Below are 21,000 nucleotides of genomic sequence, written 5' to 3' on the forward strand. Positions count from 1 at the left end.
GGGATGTTGAGCCGGGCCGCGATGTCCTCCACGGTCTCATTGCCCTCGGAGATGATCCCGACACCTTTGGCGATGGCCTTGGCCGTGATTGGGTGGTCCCCGGTCACCATGATCACCTGGGGGGCACCGGGGGCACCGTCAGCACCCGGGGGACACCCGGGGGACACCCGGGGGACACCTGGGGGACACATGGGGACACTTGGGGACACCCGGGGGACACCTGGGGGACACCTGGGGGAGGGGGTTTGGGGTCCCGGGTGTGGTGAGGGGGGGTTTTGGGGTCCCAGGTGAGCTCCGGAAGGAGGGGTTTGGGGTCCTGGGTGGGCTCGGGAGCTGTTTTGGGGTCCCATGCGGGATCAGGGGGGGTTTTGGCGTCCCGGGGCACGGGGTTGGGGTCCAGGTAGACTCAGGGGGGATTCTGGGGGCTCGAGTGGGGTCCCGGGGGTTTTGGGGTCCCGGGTGGGCTCCGGGAGGAGGGGGTTGGGGTCCTGGGTGGGGTCAGGGGGGGTTTTGGGGTCCCGGGTGGGCTCTGGGGGGTGGGGCTTGGAGTCCTGGGTGGGGTTGGGGCGGGGTTTGGAGTCCCGGGGCAGGGGGATTGGGGTCCGGGTAGACTCAAGGGGGATTTTGGGGGGCTCGAGTGGGGTCCCGGAGGTTTTGGGGTGCCGGGAGGGGGTCCCACCTTGATGCCGGCGCTCCGGCACTTGCCGACGGCGTCGGGCACGGCGGCGCGGGGGGGGTCGATCATGGACATGAGCCCCACGAAGCAAAGGTCGCTCGTGGGGAAATTCACCTCGTCCGCGTCGAAGCGGAACCCGCGGGGAAACTTGTCCGGGGGCAGGTACAGGTGACAAAACCCTGGGGACACCGCCAGGGCACCCTGAGACCCCGCGGACACGCCCAGGGACCACCAGGACCCCCCCAGGGACCACCAGGACCCCCCCATGGACCACCAGGATCCCCCCCAGGTGTACCCAGGACTCCTCAGGACCCGACCCCGAGCCCCGCCCCAGCTCCAGGTAAGGGCTCGGAGTGACTCCTTCTTCTCCTCATGCAGGTGCTGCTCCCCAAAATCCCCCCGGGGACCCCCAAATCCCCCCGGGGACCCCCCCAGGACCGCCCGGGCGTACCCAGGACCCGAGCCCCGAGCCCCCCCAGCTTCAGGTAGGCGTTCTGGAAGATTCTTCCATGTTCTTATCCAGGGTCTTCTCCCCCAAATCGCCTCTGGATCTCCTTCCAGTACCCCGGGGACCCCCAAATCCCCCCGAGGACCCCCAAATCATCCCCGGGGACCCCCTCAGGACCCCCCAGGGCCCCTCCGGTCCCCCAGGACCCGAGCCCCGAGCCCCCCCAGCTCCAGGTAGGCGTTCTGGAAGATTCTTCCATGTTCTTATCCAGGGTCTTCTCCCCCTGGATCTCCTTCCAGTACCCCGGGGACCCCCAAATTCCCCCGGGGACCCCCCCAGGACCCCCCGGGCGTACCCAGGACCCTCTCCCCGAGCCCCCCCAGCTCCAGGTAGGCGTTCTGGAAGGCCTCGCGCATCTCCTGGTCCAGCGGCTGCTCCTGGCCCTGCAGGAGGATGCGGGAGCAGCGGTCCAGGATGCGCTCGGGGGCTCCCTTCATCACCAGCAGGTGGCCCTGGGGGTCCTCCTCGCGCTCGTGGATGGACAGCTGGACACGGGGACAGGGGTGTCACGCGCTGCTCGGTGTCACCCATCCGTGTCACCCATCGGTGGCACTCATCGGTGTCACCAGTGTCACCCACACGCTGCCTGGTGTCACTCATTGGTGTCACCCATTGGTGTCATCCATTGGTGTCACCCATCGGTGTCACCAGTGTCACCCACACACTGCCTGGTGTCACTAATTGGTGTCACCCATTGGTGTCACCCATCGGTGTCACCCGTGGCACTCACACACTGCCCGGTGTCACTCATCCGTGTCACCTGTGTCACCCATCGGTGTCACCAGTGTCACCCACACGCTGCCTGGTGTCACTCATTGGTGTCACCCATTGGTGTCACCCATCGGTGTCACCCATCAGTGTCACCTGTGGCACTCACACACTGCCCGGTGTCACCTATCTGTGTCACCCACACGCTGCCTGGTGTCACCCATCTATGTCACCCATCCGTGTCACCCATCGGTGTCACCCGTGGCACTCACACACTGCCTGGTGTCACCTATCCGTGTCACCCATCGGTGTCACCCATCGGTGTCACCAACACGCTGCCCGGTGTCACCCATAAGTGTCACCCACACGCTGCCTGGTGTCACCCATCTATGTCACCCATCCGTGTCACCCATCGGTGTCACCCGTGGCACTCACACACTGCCTGGTGTCACCTATCCGTGTCACCCATCGGTGTCACCCATCGGTGTCACCAACACGCTGCCCAGTGTCACCCATCAGTGCCACCCGTGTCACCCATCGGTGTCACCAGTGTCACCCACACACTGCCTGGTGTCACCCATCAGTGTCACTCGTGTCACCCGTGGCACTCACACGCTGCCCGGTGTCACCTATCTGTGTCACCCATCGGTGTCACCAACACACTGCCCGGTGTCACCTATCTGTGTCACCCACACGCTGCCTGGTGTCACCCATCTATGTCACCCATCCGTGTCACCCATCGGTGTCACCCGTGGCACTCACACACTGCCTGGTGTCACCTATCCGTGTCACCCATCGGTGTCACCCATCGGTGTCACCAACACGCTGCCCGGTGTCACCCATAAGTGTCACCCACACGCTGCCTGGTGTCACCCATCTATGTCACCCATCCGTGTCACCCATCGGTGTCACCCGTGGCACTCACACACTGCCTGGTGTCACCTATCCGTGTCACCCATCGGTGTCACCCATCGGTGTCACCAACACGCTGCCCAGTGTCACCCATCAGTGCCACCCGTGTCACCCATCGGTGTCACCAGTGTCACCCACACACTGCCTGGTGTCACCCATCAGTGTCACTCGTGTCACCCGTGGCACTCACACGCTGCCCGGTGTCACCTATCTGTGTCACCCATCGGTGTCACCAACACACTGCCCGGTGTCACCTATCTGTGTCACCCACACGCTGCCTGGTGTCACCCATCTATGTCACCCATCCGTGTCACCCATCGGTGTCACCCGTGGCACTCACACACTGCCTGGTGTCACCTATCCGTGTCACCCATCGGTGTCACCCATCGGTGTCACCAACACGCTGCCCGGTGTCACCCATAAGTGTCACCCACACGCTGCCTGGTGTCACCCATCTATGTCACCCATCCGTGTCACCCATCGGTGTCACCCGTGGCACTCACACACTGCCTGGTGTCACCTATCCGTGTCACCCATCGGTGTCACCCATCGGTGTCACCAACACGCTGCCCAGTGTCACCCATCAGTGCCACCCGTGTCACCCATCGGTGTCACCAGTGTCACCCACACACTGCCTGGTGTCACCCATCAGTGTCACTCGTGTCACCCGTGGCACTCACACGCTGCCCGGTGTCACCTATCTGTGTCACCCATCGGTGTCACCAACACGCTGCCCGGTGTCACCCATCAGTGTCACCCATGTCACCCATCAGTGTCACCCGTGTCACCCACACGCTGCCTGGTGTCACCCATCAGTGTCACCCATCGGTGTCACTGGTGTCACCCACCCTTCCCAGAGTCACCGGTGTCACCCATCGGTGTCACCTGTGTCACACACACGCTGCCTGGTGTCACCCATCGGTGGCACCCATCGGTGTCACCCACACGCTTCTCAGTGTCACCAGTGTCACCCGCCAGTGTCACCCATGTCACCCACACACTGGCCAGTGTCACACACACGCTGTCCAGTGTCACCCCAGGGTCACACACACACTCCCCAGTGCTCCCAGTGCCCCCAGTGCCCCATCCCAGTGCCCCATCCCAGTGCTCCCAGTGCCCCATCCCAGTGCCCCCAGTGCCCCCAGTGCCCCATCCCAGTGCCCCAGTGCCCCATCCCAGTGCCCCATCCCAGTGCTCCCAGTGCCCCCAATGCCCCATCCCAGTGCCCCCAGTGCCCCATCCCAGTGCCCCAGTGCCCCATCCCAGTGCCCCATCCCAGTGCTCCCAGTGCCCCCAGTGCCCCATCCCAGTGCTCCCAGTGCCCCATCCCAGTACCCCCAGTGCCCCATCCCAGTGCCCCATCCCAGCACCTGGTACTTGTTGGTGGAGTTGAAGGGGATCTCGGTGACTTTGGGGTTGCGGTCGCGCATTCTCTTGACGGAGCCGCAGGACAGTTGGATGCACTTGAGCAGCGCCGACTCCGAGGCGTCCCCGGCCGTGTCCCGCTGAGGGTGGGGACACCGTGGTGTCACCGGGGGCTCGGGGGGGCCGTGTCCCCTCCCCCGGGGCCTTGGGGACCTCTCCCGACCTTGGAGATGGAGATGTTCTCCTGGCCCGGCTTGAAGACGGCGCGGTTACAGAGCCCGGCGATGCGCGCCAGGGCCGCCCACGTGGGCGAGCGCTTGTCGAAGGTGGCACCTGGGGACATCGGCCACTGTCAGGGCACCCCTGGTGTCACCAGGGCCACCCATTGACCGCCCTGGTGCCACCAGAGTCACCCATTCGGTCACCAGAGTCACCCACTGACCACTCTGGTGTCACCCATTGACCGCCCTGGTGTCACCCACTGACCACTCTGGTGTCACCAGTCACCCACTGACCACTCTGGTGTCACCCACTGACCACTCTGGTGTCACCAGAGTCACCCACTGACCACTCTGGTGTCACCCGTTGACCACTCTGGTGTCACCCGTTGACCACTCTGGTGTCACCCACTGACCACTCTGGTGTCACCCGTTGACCACTCTGGTGTCACCTGTTGACCACTCTGGTGTCACCCGTTGACCACCCTGATGTCACCCGCTGACCACCAGGATGGCGAGGGAACAGGATTCCAGGGGATTGGAGCTCCAGGAGACTGCAGTGTCGGGGGATTTGGGTTCCAGGGGATTTGGGTTCCAGGAATTGGAGTTCCAGGGGATCGGGGTGTTGGGGGGGTCAGAATTCCACGGGATCGGGCTTCCAAGGATTTGGGTTCCAGGGGTTTAGGATTCCAGGGATTGGGGTTCCAGGGAATTGGGGTTCCAGGGGATTGGGGTTCCAGGGGATTGGGGTTCCAGGTATTTGGGTTCCAGGGCTTGGGGTGTTGGGGGTTTGGGTTCCAGGGTATCGGGATTCCAGGGATTGGGGTTCCAGGGGGTTTGGGGTTCCAGGGATTGGGGTTCCAGGGGGTTTGGGGTTCCAGGGATTGGGGTTCCAGGGGGTTTGGGGTTCCAGGGATTGGGGTTCCAGGGGGTTTGGGGTTCCAGGGAATTTGGGTTCCAGGGATTTGGGTTCCAGGGGATCGGGGCTCCAGGGGGTTTGGATACTGAGGTCTCAGGGCATTGTTGTTTCGCGGGATTGGGGTGCTGGGGGCACTGGGAATTTTGGGGTGCCCCCCACGCACCCGACTGGTCCTCGGTGGTGTCAGCCTCGTGGATCTGGTTGTCGAACCACATGTGGGCCACGGTCATGCGGTTCTGGGTCAGCGTCCCCGTCTTGTCCGAGCAGATGGTGGAGGTGGAGCCCAAGGTCTCCACGGCCTCCAGGTTCTTCACCAGGCAGTTCTTCCGCGCCATGCGCTTGGCAGTCAGGGTCAGGCACACCTGGGGGGCACCCCGGGGTGTCACGGGGGGTGGGACCCCCGGTTTGGGGTGCACAGAATACCCCCGACCCCAAAACTGGCACCAGAACCCCCACAATGTGCGCCCTCAATGTCCGGACCCCCACCTGGTGATCACCTGGTCATCAGGGTCAGGCACACCTGGGGGGCACCCCGGGGTGTCACGGGGGGTGGGACCCCCGGTTTGGGGTCTGTGGGCCCCCCACAGCACCCCAAAACTGAGCCCAGTGCCCCATATCCCCCTTCCAGTGCCCCCTCCCACCATGGCGGTGGCCAGCAGCCCCTGGGGCACGCTAGCCACAATGATGCCCATGAGGAAGATGATGGTGGAACCCCCCCAGTAATGCCTCTATTGCCCTCCCAGTGCCCTCCCAGTTCCCTCCCAGTTCCCTCCCAGTTCCCTCCCAGTACTCCCATTGCCCTCTCTCACTATGAGGGTGGCCAGCAGCCCCTGGGGCACGCTAGCCACGATGATGCCCATGAGGAAGATGATGGTGGAACCCCCCCCGACAGTGCCCCCACTGCCCCATATTTCCCTCCCAGTTCCCTCCCAGTGCCCTCCCAGTTCCCTCCCAGTGCCCTCCCAGTGCTTCCAGCCCCTCACCGTGACGGTGGCCAGCAGCCCCTCGGGCACATTGGCCACGATGATGCCGATGAGGAAGATGACGGCCTCCAGCCAGGTGTAGCCGAGGATGAGGGAGAGGATGAAGAAGGAGAGGCCGAGGAACACGGCCACGCCGGTGATGAGGCGGATGAAGTGCTCGATCTCCATCGCGATGGGCGTCCGCCCCACCTCCAGCCCCGAGGCCAGCGACGCGATCCTGCCCATCACCGTCCGGTCCCCGGTGGAGATGACGATGCCCCGCGCGGTCCCTGGGGTGACACGAGGGTGACAAAGAGCCCAGGGACACGGCCGGGGCGGAGGGGGGACATCGGGTGCCCACCTTCGACGCAGTTGGTGGAGAAGAAGCAGATGTTGCGCGTCTCCAGGGGGTTCTCGTGCGTGAACTCCGGGGAGCGCGTCTGCGGCTCCGACTCCCCCGTCAGGGAGGAATTGTCCACCTTGGGGGGGAAACGGGGGGCGCAGAGGGGGGACCCGGTGGGGATTGGGTGGGAATTGGGGTACGGGGAGTGAGGGTGGGTTTGGGGATTGGGTGGGAATTGGGGTACGGGGGTGTGGGTGTGTTTGGGGATTGGGTGGGAATTGGGGTACGGGGAGTGAGGGTGGGGTTTGGGGATTGGGTGGGAATTGGGGTACGGGGGGTGTGGGTGGGTTTTGGGGATTCGGTGGGAATTGGGGTACGGGGGTGTGGGTGGGGTTTGGGGATTGGGTGGGAATTGGGTGGGTTTGGGGATATGGGGGGAATTGGGTGGGAATGGGTGGGCACATGGCGGATTGTGTGTGAATTGGGGGGATAAAGGTGGGAATAGGTGGAAATGGGGGAGATTTGGGGGATTCAGTGGGAATTGGGGTACGGGGGTGCGGGTGGGATTGGGTGGTTATGGGGTGGAAATGGGGGGGTGTGGGTGGGATTGGGGGGATATGGGTGGGTTCAGGTGGGAACAGATGGAATGAAGGTGTGTGGGAGGGATGGGGGCGTAGGGGTGGGACTGGGTGGGAAATGGGGGTGCCCCTCGTGCCCACCTCGGAGATGATCATCCTGTCCCCACCCAGTGCCCCCAATGTCCCCCTGTGCCCCCCTGTGCCCCCCTGTGTCCCCCGGCGCCCACCTTGCAGCCGTGGGAGGAGATGATCCTCATGTCCGCAGGCACCCTGTCCCCACCCAGTGCCCCCAATGTCCCCAATGTCCCCAGTGTCCCCCTGTGTCCCCAACGTCCCACCTTGCAGCCGTGGGAGGAGATGATCCTCATGTCCGCGGGCACCCTGTCCCCACCCAGTGCCCCCAATGTCCCCAATGTCCCCAGTGTCCCCCTGTGTCCCCAACGTCCCACCTTGCAGCCGTGGGAGGAGATGATCCTCATGTCCGCGGGCACCCTGTCCCCACCCAGTGCCCCCAATGTCCCCAATGTCCCCTGTGTCCCCAACGTCCCACCTTGCAGCCGTGGGAGGAGATGATCCTCATGTCCGCGGGCACCCTGTCCCCTCCCTTCACCTCCACCAGGTCCCCGACCACGACGTTCTCGGCGTTGATCTGGATCTTCTCGCCCTCGCGGATCACCAGCGCTTGCTGGGGGAGCACCGGGCACCTCAGGGGGTGCCCACCCCCCCGGGACCCCCCCGGCTGCGCCCCCGCTGCCCACCTGGGGCACCATGTTCTTGAAGGAGTCCATGATCTTGGAGCTCTTGGCCTCTTGGTAGTAGGAGAAGCAGCCGGTGACGATGACGACGGCGGCCAGGACCACCCCCAAGTACAGCTGGCACCGGGTGGGGAGGGGGGAGGAACCTCAGCACCGGGGGGGGCACCGTGGGACCCCCCCAGGGACCCTCGGGGCAGGGTGACAGGCAGGGGACACCCTCAGTGCCAGCCAGGGTGAGGTGACATCCTCCTCACACCCGCTGGGCCACCAGTTTGTGCCACCCCCAATGCCACTGTCCCCACAGCACTGTCCCCAGTGCCATCGTCCTCATGGCACCTGTCCCCCCCGCCCCAGTGCCTGTGCCTCCCTCGATGTCCCTGTCCCCATGACACCCGTGTCCCCATGATGTCCCCAACTCCCTCGATGTCCCTGTCCCCACAACGCCCCTGTCCCCCCCGACTGCCATGCCTCTGGTGCCACCACGGTGCCCCTGTCCCCCTCAAGGTCCCTGTCCCCACGGCACCCATGCCACCCCCAAGTCCCTCCATGATGTCCCCACAATGTCCCCATCCCCCTTCACTGCCCTTGCCCCCCATGTCCCCCCTGATGTCTCTGTCCCTCTCAATCCCCGTCCCCATGACACCTGTGTCCCAGTGATGTCCCCACCTTGCTTGATGTCCCTGTCCCCATGTCCCCAAGCCCCCCATGTCCCCCAAGCCCCCCATGTCCCCATGTCCCCCATGTCACCATGTCCCCATGCCCTCAATGCCCCCCGTGTCCCCTGTGCCCCCCCATGTCCCCAATGTTCCCCATGTCCCCATGTCCCCCAATGTCCCCCATGTCCCCATGTCCCCTGTGCCCCCCATGTCCCCTGTGACCCCTGTTCCCCCCATGTCCCCCATGTCCCCACAATGTCCCCCCATGCCCCCCATGTCCCCTGTGACCCCTGTTCCCCCCATGTCCCCCATGTCCCCATGTCCCCCCATGCCCCCCATGTCCCCATGTCCCCTGTTCCCCCCATGACCCCAGTGACCCCTGTTCCCCCCATGTCCCCAATGTCCCCTGTGCCCCCCATGCCCCCCATGCCCCCATGCCCCCCATGCCCCCATGTCCCCAATGCCCCCCATGTCCCCAATGTCCCCCATGTCCCCATGTCCCCCAATGCCCCCCATGTCCCCCATGTCCCCATGTCCCCATGTCCCCAATGCCCCTCGTGCTCCCCCTGTTCCCCGTGTCCCCGTGTCCCCTCACGTTGTCGTTGGCAGGCTCGTCCTCCATGGCGGCCTGGATGCCGTAGGCCAGGAAGCAGAGGATGGCGCCGATCCAGAGCAGGATGGAGAAGCCCCCGAAGAGCTGCCGGCAGAACTTCACCCACTCGGGGGTCGTGGGAGGGGGCGTCAGCGCGTTGGGACCGTCCTGCACCAGGATCTCGGCCGCCCGCGCGTTTGTCAGGCCCTGCGCGGGGGACATGGTGACACCGGGGACACCGCGGGGGCGTAGGGGGGACGGGGACAGGGGACACTGGGGACATTGGGGACACTGGGGACATTGGGGACATGCTCAGGGGACATTGGAGACACTAGGGACGTTTGGGACATGGTCAGGGGACATTGGGGACACAGTCAGGGGACATTGGGGACACGGTCAGGGGACACTGGGGGCATTGGGGACATGGGGGTGATGAGGGACATGGGCAGGGAACATTGGGGACATTGGGGACATTGGGGACATTGGGGACATTGGGGACATGGACAGAGGACATTGGGGACATTGGGGTGATGAGGATATGGGCAGGGGACACTGGGGACATTGGGTACAGGGGGCACAAGCAGGGGACATTGAGGACATTGGGGACATGGGCAGGGGTCATTGGGGACATCAGGGACACTGGGGACATTGGGGACATTGGGGACATTGGGGTGATGGGGATAGAGGGATGTGAGGACACAGGGACATGGGGACATGGGGACATGGGGACAAGGGGACAAGGGGACATGGGGACATCTCACCCGGGACAGGTCCACCTGGTACTTCCTGCCCAGCTCATCCAGGGACAGTTTGTGGTCATCCTGAGGGACAAATGCCACCCCTGTCACCACGTCCCCTCAGCCAGGGTGGCGCTGTCCCCACCGTCCCCTGTCACCCGTGTTCCCCATCCAGAGGGGATGGCCAGCTGTCCCCTGGTCACCCACGTCACGTGTGTCCCCCCAGCCAGGCTGGTGTGGCCACTGTGCCCATGGCCCCTTGTCACCCGTGTCCCCCTTGATGGGGTGGCATGGCACAGCCGTGTCCCCAGAGTCCCACATCCCCCATGTTACGCCTGTCACCGTGTCACCTCAGCTGGGTGACATGGCCAGCTGTCCCCATGACCCCAAGTCACCCCAGCAGGGTGGCGTGTCCCCATGGGCCCATGTCACCCATGTCCCTCTGGATGGGATGACACAGCCAGCTGTCCCTGGAGTCCCATGTCACCCGTGTCACTGTGTCACCCCATCTGGGGTGACCTGTTCAGCTGTCCCCATGTCCCCATGGTCCCATTCCACCCACGTCCCCCTGAATGGGGTGGCATGGCCACCTGTCCCCACAGTCCCGTGTCACCCATATGACTCATGTCCCCCACGTCCCCCAGCCAGGGTGGCATGGCCACTGTCCCCACCGTCCCACATCCCTCATGTCTTTCATGTCCCCACGTCCCCCACGTCCCCCATGTCACTCATGTCCCCATGTCACTCATGTCCCCCATGTCCCCCATGTCCCCCTGTCCCCATGGATGCAATGACACGGCCACCATCCCCATGGTCCTATGTCACTCATGTCACTCATGTCCCCCATGTCCCCCATGTCCCCCATGTCTTTCATGTCCCCCATGTCCCCCTGTCCCTGTCCCTGTCCCCCATGTCCCCATGGATGCAATGACACAGCCACCATCCCCATGGTCCCATGTCACTCATGTCCCCCATGTCCCCTATGTCCCCCATGTCCCCCTGTCCCTGTCCCTGTCTCCGTTCCCATGTCCCTGTCTCTGTCCCCATGTCCCTGTCCCCATGTCCCTGTCCCCGTCCCCATGTCCCTGTCCCCCTGTCCCCGTCCCCATGTCCCTGTCCCCCTGTCCCCATGGATGCAATGACATGACCACCATCCCCATGGTCCCAAGTGTCCCATGTCCCCCATGTCCCCCGTGTCCTTCACGTCCCCCTGTCCCCCTGTCCCTGTTCCCATGTCCCTGTCCCTGTCCCCATGTCCCTGTCCCCATGTCCCTGTCCCCATGTCCCTGTTCCCATGTCCCTGTCCCTGTCCCCATGTCCCTGTCCCCATGTCCCTGTCCCTGTCCCCATGTCCCTGTTCCCATGTCCCTGTCCCCATGTCCCTGTCCCCATGTCCCTGTCCCCATGTCCCTGTCCCCGTCCCCATGTCCCCACTCACCAGGTTCACCTCCTTCTTGAGCTCGTCCAGCTCCTTCTCCTTCTGCTTCCTCTTCCCGCCGCCATTCTCGGACGTGGTGGCCGCGGGCGAGTACTCACGGCCGGCCTGCGGGGACACCCCTGGGTGGGCACGGGGACCCCCCCGGCGGGCAGGTGACCCCCCCCCCGACCCCCCAGTGCCACCCCCGCCCCCCCTGCCAGCCCCGGGCCAGGGGCCATTACCATGGGCGTGGAGGTCACGGCCAGCACCGGCGTCACCGTGGCCACCGGCATCGGCGGCGTGGGGAGGGGGCGGCGGGCACCGGGGGGCCGTGGGCGGGGGGGGCACCGCGGGGGGGGCACGGGGGGGTCAGCGGGGTCACTGGGGGGGGTGGGGGGGTTGTTGTGGTCATCAAGGTGACATTGAAGTCATTGGGGGAGTCACGGTGACAGATGGCCCTGTGGCCGTGGGGTGGTCACTGCGGACATGGGGTGGTCACCAAAGTGGCCCTGTGGCCATGGGGGGGGTCACTGGCCACCAGGGTGTCACTGTGGTCACCAAGGGGTCACTGTGGTCACCAAAGTGGCCTTGTGGCCATGGGAGGCTCATTGCGGTCACGAGGGGGTCACTGTGGTCACTGGACAATCATTGTGGCCCTGGGGGTGTCACTTTGGTGACAGAGGTGGCACTGTGGTCACCGTGGTGGCTTTGCGGCCATGGGGGTGGCCACTGGGGTGTCCCCAGGGCTGGCCAGGGGAGTGGCACTGTGGCTATGGGGGGGTCACTGTGGTCATCACTGGTCACTGTGGCCATCACTGGTCACTCTGACCATGGGGGGTGGTGACTGTGGCCATCACGGGTCACTGTGGCCATCAAGGGTCACTGTGGCCATCAGGGGTCACTGTGGCCATGGGGGGTGGTGACGGTGGCCATCAGGGGTCACTGTGGCCATCACGGGTCACTGTGGCCATCGGGGGTCACTGTGGCCATCACTGGTCACTCTGACCATGGGGGGTGGCCACTGTGGCCATCACAGGTCACTGTGGTCATCACTGGTCACTGTGGCCATGGGGGGGTCACTTTGGCCATGGGGGGGGTCACTTTGGCCACGGGGGGTGGTCACTGTGGCCATCAGGGGTGGTCACCATGGCCATCGGGGGTCACTGTGGCTATCACTGGTCACTGTGGCCATGGGGGGGTCGCCGTGACCATGGGGGGCCCCCAGGACCATCATGGGGGGGTCACCAGGACCACAGGGGCGTCCCCAAGGTCACGGGGCGGTCACTGTGGCTGGGAGGGGTCCCCTGGGCCACGGCAGTGTCACTGTCACCACAGGGGGGTCCCCACGCCCATGGGGGGGTCCCCACAAGCCGGGCAGAGGAACAGCCCCCCCAGGGCGTCACGGGGGGGTCCTCCCTGTCTTTGGGGGGGTGGCAGTGTCACCCCCCGTCCCCAGGGGTCCCCCGGTGGCCCGGCCGGGGGAGGGGACGATGTCATGGAAAAGCTCCGGGAGCCAAAACCAACACCGGGAGCTGGGGGGGGCCGGGGGGGGGGCTCGAGTTACCGGGGGGGGGGGGGGGACACGGGGGTACCCCCACCCCCCCAACACCCCCTGGGGGGGGTCTCTGCCCCACCTCCCAACACGGGACACCCCAATTGTGGCTCCACATTGGGGGGAACCCACCTGAGGGACCCCCCCGCATTTAGGGGGGTGTGGCGGGGGGGGGGTGTCGGGTGTCGCGTGTGTCCCCCCCCCCCCTTGGGGACAGCGCCAAGGGGACACCCGCTCTGGGGAGGGGGGGGAGGGGGGGGGGGAACCCACATCCTGCGGGGTCCCCCCACTTTTGGGTGGGTGCCCGGGGTTGGGGTGGGGGGGTGGATTGGGTCGGGGGGGTCCCCGGGGGATACCGGGGCGGGGTTGGGCGTGGGGCCAGCGGCGCTCGGGGCCCCCCCGCGGGCGTTGCCAGGGCACCGGGCCCGGGGCTCGGGGCAGCCGCGGGCACCGCGCCACGCCGGGGGGGGGTCCCGCCCGTGGGGGGGGGGGTCCCGCCCACCGGACTCGCGATTTACAGAGCGGGAGGGGGCGAGTTTGAGCCCCCCACCCCCCCCCCCCAAATAAAGAACCCCTCCTCATGGAGGGGGGGGCGGTTCTGCAGCCCACGCGTGTTTCTCGTTTTGGGGAGGGGGGAGCGCGGTGAGACCCCCGTGGGGGATTTTGGGGGGTTTTGGGGGGTTTGGGGGGATTTTGGGGGGCACCCCGGGTATAATTTGGGGAGGGGGGACCGCCCACGGGGCGTGTCTCGCGTGGGGAGGGGTGAACTTCTGGGGGTCCCGCGTGGGTCGGTGCCACCTGCGCAGGTGCCCACGGGGGGGGGGGGAGGGTCCGGCTGGGGAGGGGGTGTGATTTTGGGGGTCCCGCATGGGGGGGGCCCGGTTGAGTCGCGGGGGGGCTCTGGGTGTCGCGGGGGGTGCCACGCGTGGGTGCCAGCCCTGTGAAGGGGTCCCCGGGGGGGGGTTTCCCGCACGGGGTGGGGGCGCGGAGTGGGCGCACCGGGTGGGTGGAGGGTGAGGGGGGTCTTTGGGGGTGTCCCGCGTGGTTTTGGGGTGCCCCGAGTGCTTTTGGAGTGCCCTAAGTGGGTTTGGGGTGTCTCGCGTGGGTGAGCTCCGCGCGTGGGGGTGCCCGGCATGGTGGGTGGGCTCTCGGGGGGAGAGGGGAGGGGGGGTTTGGGAAGGGGGGGGGGGAGGATTTTTTGGGTGCCCCGCGTGGGTCCGTGCCCCGCGTGGGTCCGTGCCCCGCGTGGGCGCCCCGGGCCGCCCCTACTCACCCCTCTGCCCATGGCGCTGCCGTCCTCCTTCCCAGCCCGGGACACTTTTGGGGGGGGCGCGGCGACAGCGGCCGAGAAAAACCCAGCGGGCCCCGCCCGGGCCGGCCCCCCCCCGCCCCCCCCCCCCCCCCCACCCCCCCGGCCTCGGGGAGGGGGTGGGGGGTCTCAGGGGGGCGCTGGGAACGCAGGTGTGCGGGGCGGGAGGGGGGTGACCCTTCCTGACCCCCCCAAATCCAGGGGGACCCCGACATCCGGACCCCCCACGGCTCAGCTTTAAGAGGGGGCGGCTCATTTTGGGGAGGGGCGAAGGCTGCGGACCCCCCCCCCCCCCCGCCCCCCGGCCAGAGCAGGGGGTGACCCCGGGGGGGGTTTCTTTTGAGGGGGGGTGTTGTTTATTTTGGGGGGGGGCCCTACACTGGGGTGTGCCCAGTGCTCCCAGTCCGATCCCGCCTGGCAGCGGGAAGGGCCCGGGAATGCGGCCGGGGGCTAAAATTAGCCCTGGAATGGCTGAGAGTTGGGGGGACACCGGGGGGGGGGGGGTGAACTGGGGGGCTGTGCCAGGAGTCCGACTGTTCCCAGGGTCCGACTGTTCCCAGGGAGCGGCTGTGCCCAGGATCCGGTGTTCCCAGGGAATGGCCATTCCCAGGGGAACTACGGTGCCCCAAGACTGGCTGTACCTGGGGACACGGCTGTTCCCAGGATCTGACTGTTCCCAGGGATCCGGCTGTTCCCAGGGTCTGGTTGTTCCCCAGGATCCGGCTGTTCCCAGGGATCCAACTGTTCCCAGGGATCCGGCTGTTCCCAGGGTCTGGTTGTTCCCAGGGATCCAGCTGTTCCCAGGGTCCGGCTGTTCCTAGGAGTCAGCTGTGCCCAGGCACCGACTGTTCCCAGGGATCCAAATGTTCCTGAAATCTGGCTGTGCCCAGGGTCTGACTGTTCCTGGCATCCAGCTGTTCCCAGGATCAGGTTGTGCCCATCCCGGTTATTCCCACCCCCACTGACAGGTTTATTCCTGGTGTCTGATTGTTCCCGGGCTTCGGCTGTTCCCTGGATCCCGTTATTCCCAGGCTCCGGCTGTTCCCGGGATCTGGTTGTGCCCATGGGGCTGTTCCCGGTGTCCGGTTGTTCCCGCTGTCCCAGTGTCCCCAAACTCCGGCTGTTCCCGAACTCCGGCTGTTCCTGTCCCCCCCCTCCCAGTCCCCATCCCACCCCCCCCAGTGTCCCCAGTGCCGCGCCAAGATCCCCTCCCAGTACCCCCCCCCCCTCCGGGCTTTATCTCCATGGCAACCGCCAAGGGCAGCTCAAGAGCGGGGAGGGGGGCCCGGCCCTGGGGCCCCGCACCAGTGACACCAGTCCGCACCAGTTATCGGCTCCCCCAGCCCGCGGCTCTGCTCCCTGCGCCGGCCGCGCCCTCCAGTGCAGCCCAGTATCCTCCCAGTACGGACTGGGAGCCTCCTCCCGGCGCTCCCCGTCCAGATCTGCATCCCCAGTGCAGACCAGTATCCTCCCAGTACGGACTGGGAGCCTCCTCCCGGCGCTCCCCGTCCAGATCTGCATCCCCAGTGCAGCCCAGTATCCTCCCAGTACGGACTGGGACCCTCCTCCCGGCGCTCCCCGTCCAGATCTGCATCCCCAGTGCAGCCCAGTATCCTCCCAGTACGGACTGGGAGCCTCCTCCCGGCGCTCCCCGTCCAGATCTGCATCCCCAGTGCAGACCAGTATCCTCCCAGTTCGGACCAGTGCCCCCCCCCCCCCCAAGTCCGGACCAGCACCCCCAGGACCTCCCAGTCTGCCCTAGTGGCCCCCCAGTCTGTCCCAGTACTTCCCAGTCCCCCCTGTGCTATTCTTCCCAGTGCCCCCAGTCCATCCCAGTCCCTTCAACCTCTCCCAGTCCTTCCAGTGCCCAGTCTTCCCAATTCCCCAGTGCCCCCAGTCTGTCCCAGTCCTCCCAGTCTGTTCCAGTTCATCCCAGTTCCTTCACTCCTTCCCAGTTCCCCCAGTCTGTTCCAGTTCATCCCAGTGCCTCCACTCCTTCCCAGTGCCTCCCAGTCTGTTCCAGTTCATCCCAGTTCCTTCACTCCTCCCGAGTTCCCCCAGTCTGTTCCAGTTCATCCCAGTTCCTTCACTCCTTCCCAGTTCCCCCAGTCTGTCCCAGTCCTCCCAGTGTCCCCGGTCCATCCCAGTTCCTCCCAGTTCCCCCGTCTGTCCCAGTTCCCCCAGTCCCCCCAGTGCCTCCAGTCCATCCCAGCCGTGGCCAGTTACCCCGGTCCTGCCACCCCTTGTCCCTCCCCTGCCCCCCCTTTGTCCCCTGTCTGTCCCTACGTTGTCCCCCCTGGCCCCCCCAGTCCCCGCCGCTGTCCCCCCGCCCCCCGCGGTCCCCCCCCGCTGTCCCCCCCGCTGCCCCCCAAGCTGAACAAACAGCGATGACGCGGGACCGGGGGCCACGTGCCGGGACCGTCCCCACGGGGGACCTGGGGACCGCCCCACGCGTCCCCAACCCCCCCCCCGGCCCACAGCCCTCCCCCCAGCCCCTCCCAGTCCCCCCCAGTCCATCCCAGTCCACCCCAGCCCCCCCCAGTTCCCCCCAGTCCATCCCAATCCCCCCAGCCCCTCCCAGTCCATCCCAGTCCCCCCCAGTCCATCCCAGTCGTCCTAATACTCCCCAGCCCCCCCCCAGACCTTCCAGTCCTCTCAGTCCCTCCCAGTCCATCCCAGTACCCCAAATCCTTCCAGTTCCACCAGTCCTCCCAGTCCTTCCAGTGACCCCCGGTCTTCCAGCCCCCCTCAAGTCCCCCCAGTCCTTCCCAGTCCACCCAGTCCTCTAAGCTGTCTTTTCCCAGTCCCCTCGGTCCATCCCAGTCCATCCCAGTTCCCCCAGTACTTCCCAGTCCCTCCCAGTCCTTCCAGTCCTCCCACTCACCCCAGTCCTCCTAATCCCCAGTCTCTCCCACTCCCCCCAGTTCACCCAGCGCCCCCAGTCCCTCCCAGTCCCCCCCAGTCCTCCCAGTCCCCCCAGCCCTTCCACTCCAGCCCTCCCCCAGTCCCCCCCTGTCACCCCCAGTCCTCCCAGTCCTCCCAGTCTTCCCAATCTACCCAGTTCTCCCAGCCAACCCCCCCCAGTCCCCCCCAATCCCTCCCAGTCCCTCCCAGTCCCTCCAGTCCTCCCAGTCCCCCCAGCCCCTCCACTCCAGCCCTCCCCCAATCCCTCCCAGTTCTCCCAGTCCCCCCCAGTCCCTCCCAGTCCCCTGCCCGTGCCCCGCCGCCCCCCGCCCCGCGCAGCTGCTGCCCGTGGGCGGCAGGAATGTGACAGCCGGGGGTACACGGGGACACGGGGGGGGACAACACGCGTGTCACACACAGGACACGCGTGGGGGCCCGGGGGGGCTCGGGGGGGCCCCAGGTGCTGCTGGTTTTGGAGGGGGGTCGTCATAACCCCTGCCCCCCCACCCCCCCCACGCGCGACGGGGGAGGGGGCGGGGTCAGGGGGTGGGCGGGGTCTTGGTGGCGCTCAGCCCCCGTTCGGTTCGGTTCGTCTCCGTCCGAGTCGGCTCGGCCCCAATCGGCTCCGTTCGGCTTCGCTCAGCCTCGGCTCGGCTTCAATCGGCTTAAATCGGCTTCAGTCGGCTCCTTTCGGATCCGTTCGGTTGCGCTCGGCTTGGCTTCGCTCGGCTCGGCTTCAATCGGCTTCAGTCGGCTCCTTTCGGATCCGTTCGGCCCCGCTCTGCCTCGGCTCGGTCCGGCTCGGCTTCGCTCGGCTCCTTTCGGTCCCGCTCGGCTCCTTTCGTTTTCGCTCGGCTCCTTTCGGCCCCGCTCGGTTCCGCATCCCCGAGCACCGCCCCCCCAAGCTGGGGGGGATTCCTTGGGGACATTGGGGGGAGGGTGGGGACAATGAGGGGGGGGGGCTCCGTGTCCTCGCCCACCTCAGTGACCCCGTGCTGTCACGGGGGTCTCCATGCCCCTCGCCCGCCCTGGGGGTCCCCATGTCCTTGGAGAGACCCCTGCCCGCCCTGGGGGTCCCCATGTCCTTGGAGACCCCCCCGCACACCGCGAGGGTCCCAGATCCTTGAAGGGGTGGCACTGACCCCTGCCTGCCACCCCTGTAAGAACTGGGGTGAGGGCTCTCTGCCCACCCCTATTTCACCCCAAATTCCTCACTGGACCCCCTGTGTTGTCCCCCGCAAGGCCCCAAAACCAGGGACACCCCAAATCCATCTCGCGCACCCCAAAAACAGCACCACCATCATAACGGGGGATTTTTTTTTTTATTCAACACAACCACATTTTGGTGCCTGCTGGGGCTGGCTGAGGTCCTGCTGCTCTCTCCAGGAATTTTGGGGTCCCCATCGCCCCACAAACCCAGGGACACCCCAAAACCGCCACTCACACCCCAAAACCACCACCACCATCATAACTGGGGGGATATTTATTAAATAGGTTCATGTTTTGGAACCATCACTGCCACTCGGGGCTGGCCAAGGTCCCGTTGCTCTCCTGAGAGGTTTTGGGGTCCCCCTCGCCCCCACAGACCCAGGGACACCCCGAACCCACCACCACCATTAGAACGGGGCGGGGAGGGATTTTTATTACATATACCCAGATTTTGGTGGCATCACCACAACTCGGGGATGGCCAAGGTCCCGTTGCTCTCCTGAGAGATTTTGAGGTCCCCTTTTCCCCCCGAGCCCAAGGGACACCCCAAAAAACCCAGGGGACACCCCCAAACCCACCACCACCACCATAACGGGCGGAGGGGAGCCGAATTTCTATTCCACACACCCAGATTTTGGTGGCATCACCGCGACTCGGGGCTGGCCAAGGTCCCGTTGCTTTCGCGGGGGGACATTTCGGGGTCCCCCTCTTCCCCCGCCGCCGCCGCCTCGTCCAGGCGGCTGGGGATGGACCAGTAGAGGTGGGCATCGCGGCGGGCGGCGGCGGCGGCGAGCTGGCGGGCGCTGCAGGCCGGGGTGGGCACGGGCACGGTGTGGTGGAAGCCACCGTAGTCCACCTCGTAGAAGCCCTCCTCGAGGCTGAGCAGCGGCGTGAAGCGGTGACCCCACAACACCTCGTCCGCCAGGTACGAGCTGCGAGCCTGGCACGTCATCCCTGGGGGGGCGCGGGGGGTCAGGGGTGTCCCCAGATGGGAGGGGTGAGGGGCACCCCAATACCCGAATCACCGACACCCGAAGAATCCAGGACATAGAGCACCCCAAATCTGGTAGGAGGGGTCCGTGAAACCCTCAGGGCTTGGGGTACCCCAATATCTGAAGCCCCCCCAACCCCTTGGGGGTGCACCTTGTCCCCAGGTACGAGCGGCACACCTGGCACGTCATCCCTGAGGGGGCGCAGGGACCAGGGCAAGAGGGACACCCCAAAAAGTGAAGCACCCAGAGAGAGGACACCCCAAAAAGTGAAGCACCCAGAGCATGGAGGACCCCAAATCTGGTAACTGGGGGTCTGAGCTGCACCTTGGGCATATGGGACACCCCAAAACCTGAAGCCCCCAGGGCACGGAGCAACCCGAGCTCTCCTGCAGGGTCTGGGCTGGGTATGGGGGGACCCCACATCTGGCAGAGGGGGCTGTGAAGCTCCCAGCAGAGTTGTCCCCATGGAGGTGAGGTGTCCCCACTCAGGTGTCCCCATGGAGGTGAGGTGTCCCCACTCAGGTGTCCCCATGGAGGTGGTGTCCCCATGGAGATGAGACGTCCCCAAAGGATGAGATGTCCCCATGGAGGTGAGGCGTCTCCATGGAGATAAGATGTCCCCACAGAGATGAAGTGTCCCCATGGAGATGAGATATCCCCATGGAGATGAAGTGTCCCCATGGGGGTGAGGTGTCCCCATGGAGGTGAGGTGTCCCCAAGAAGAAGATGTGTCCCCATGGGTGCATCCCCATGGAGGTGAGGTGTCCCCATGGAGGTGAGGTGTCCCCATGGAGGTGAGGTGTCCCCAAGAAGAAGATGTGTCCCCATGGGTGCATCCCCATGGAGATAAGACATCCCCACAGAGATGAACTGTCCCCATGGACATTATCTGTCCCCATGTTGGTGTCCCCACTGATGTGATGTGTCCCCATGGAGGTGTCCCCAAGGAGACAATGTGTCCCTATGGAGATGATGGGTCCCAAGAAGATGATGTCCCCATGGAGATGAGGTGTCCCCATGGAGATGATGTGTCGCCATGGAGGTGTCCCCATGGATGTGTCCTACAGAGATGAAGTGTCCCCATGGAGATGATATGTCCCCATGGAGGTGTCCCCAAGGAGACAATGTGTCCCCATGGAGATGATGTGTCCCCATGGAGGTGTCCCCACGAAGGTGATGAGTCCCAAGAAGATGACCTCCCCATGGAGACGAGATGTCTCTGTGAAGATGATGCATCCTCATGGAGGTGTCGCCATGGATGTGTCCCACAGTGATGATGTGTCCTCACAGATGTGTCCCCATGAAGATGATGTGTCCCAAGAACATAATGCATCCCCCTGAAGATGATGGGATGTCCCTCACAGCACCGAGACACCCCCGCCCCGTTTACCTGTGGCCTCCACCATGCCCTCGAGGATGACGACGATCTCAAAGTCATCCCTCTCCAGCTGACCCCGCGACACATCCCAGAAGGGGCTGCGCTCATCGATCTCATGGCTGATGATGAGCGGCGACACCAGGAAGAGCCGATCGTCGCCCGTCTCAAAGCCCACGCTCAGGTCAGTCTGGTCCAGCGGGATGAACTCGCCCTCCTGCGTCTGCTTGGACTGGATGAGCTTGGCGCGGATGGAGGCCTCCACGATGTGCGAGTCGCGCAGGTCGCCCACGCGGAACATCAGGCAGAGGCG

The 21,000-nt window shown here is 65.6% G+C and overlaps 2 protein-coding genes across 2 annotated transcripts; both read right to left on the bottom strand.

The window, feature by feature from the left end:
- Nucleotides 1-2: 2 nt before the first annotated feature.
- LOC102107817 (sodium/potassium-transporting ATPase subunit alpha-2) lies at nt 3-11,694 on the bottom strand (the record flags this gene model as incomplete). Its single annotated transcript, XM_088068473.1, has 14 exons — nt 11,589-11,694; nt 11,368-11,472; nt 9,954-10,013; nt 9,196-9,399; nt 7,948-8,061; nt 7,740-7,874; nt 6,630-6,747; nt 6,290-6,558; nt 5,470-5,668; nt 4,393-4,502; nt 4,175-4,309; nt 1,480-1,669; nt 680-855; nt 3-116 (listed from the first exon to the last, which is right to left on the bottom strand). Coding segments are annotated over exons 1-14 (1,980 nt in total), but the record flags the coding sequence as incomplete, so codon positions are not given.
- Nucleotides 11,695-18,490: 6,796 nt separating this feature from the next.
- On the bottom strand, nt 18,491-20,994 carry LOC102107644 (potassium inwardly rectifying channel subfamily J member 9). The gene is made up of 2 exons (XM_014261843.2): nt 20,703-20,994; nt 18,491-19,274 (listed from the first exon to the last, which is right to left on the bottom strand). The coding sequence occupies exons 1-2, from the start codon at nt 20,986-20,988 to the stop codon at nt 18,964-18,966; spliced, it is 597 nt and encodes a 198-aa protein (XP_014117318.2). The 5' UTR covers nt 20,989-20,994; the 3' UTR covers nt 18,491-18,963.
- Nucleotides 20,995-21,000: the final 6 nt, after the last annotated feature.

Source organism: Pseudopodoces humilis, chromosome 31, assembly GCF_049639895.1.
Source record: "Pseudopodoces humilis isolate 2021_Gansu_Grassland_sample_001 chromosome 31, ASM4963989v1, whole genome shotgun sequence".
NCBI classification, from domain to species: domain Eukaryota; kingdom Metazoa; phylum Chordata; class Aves; order Passeriformes; family Paridae; genus Pseudopodoces; species Pseudopodoces humilis.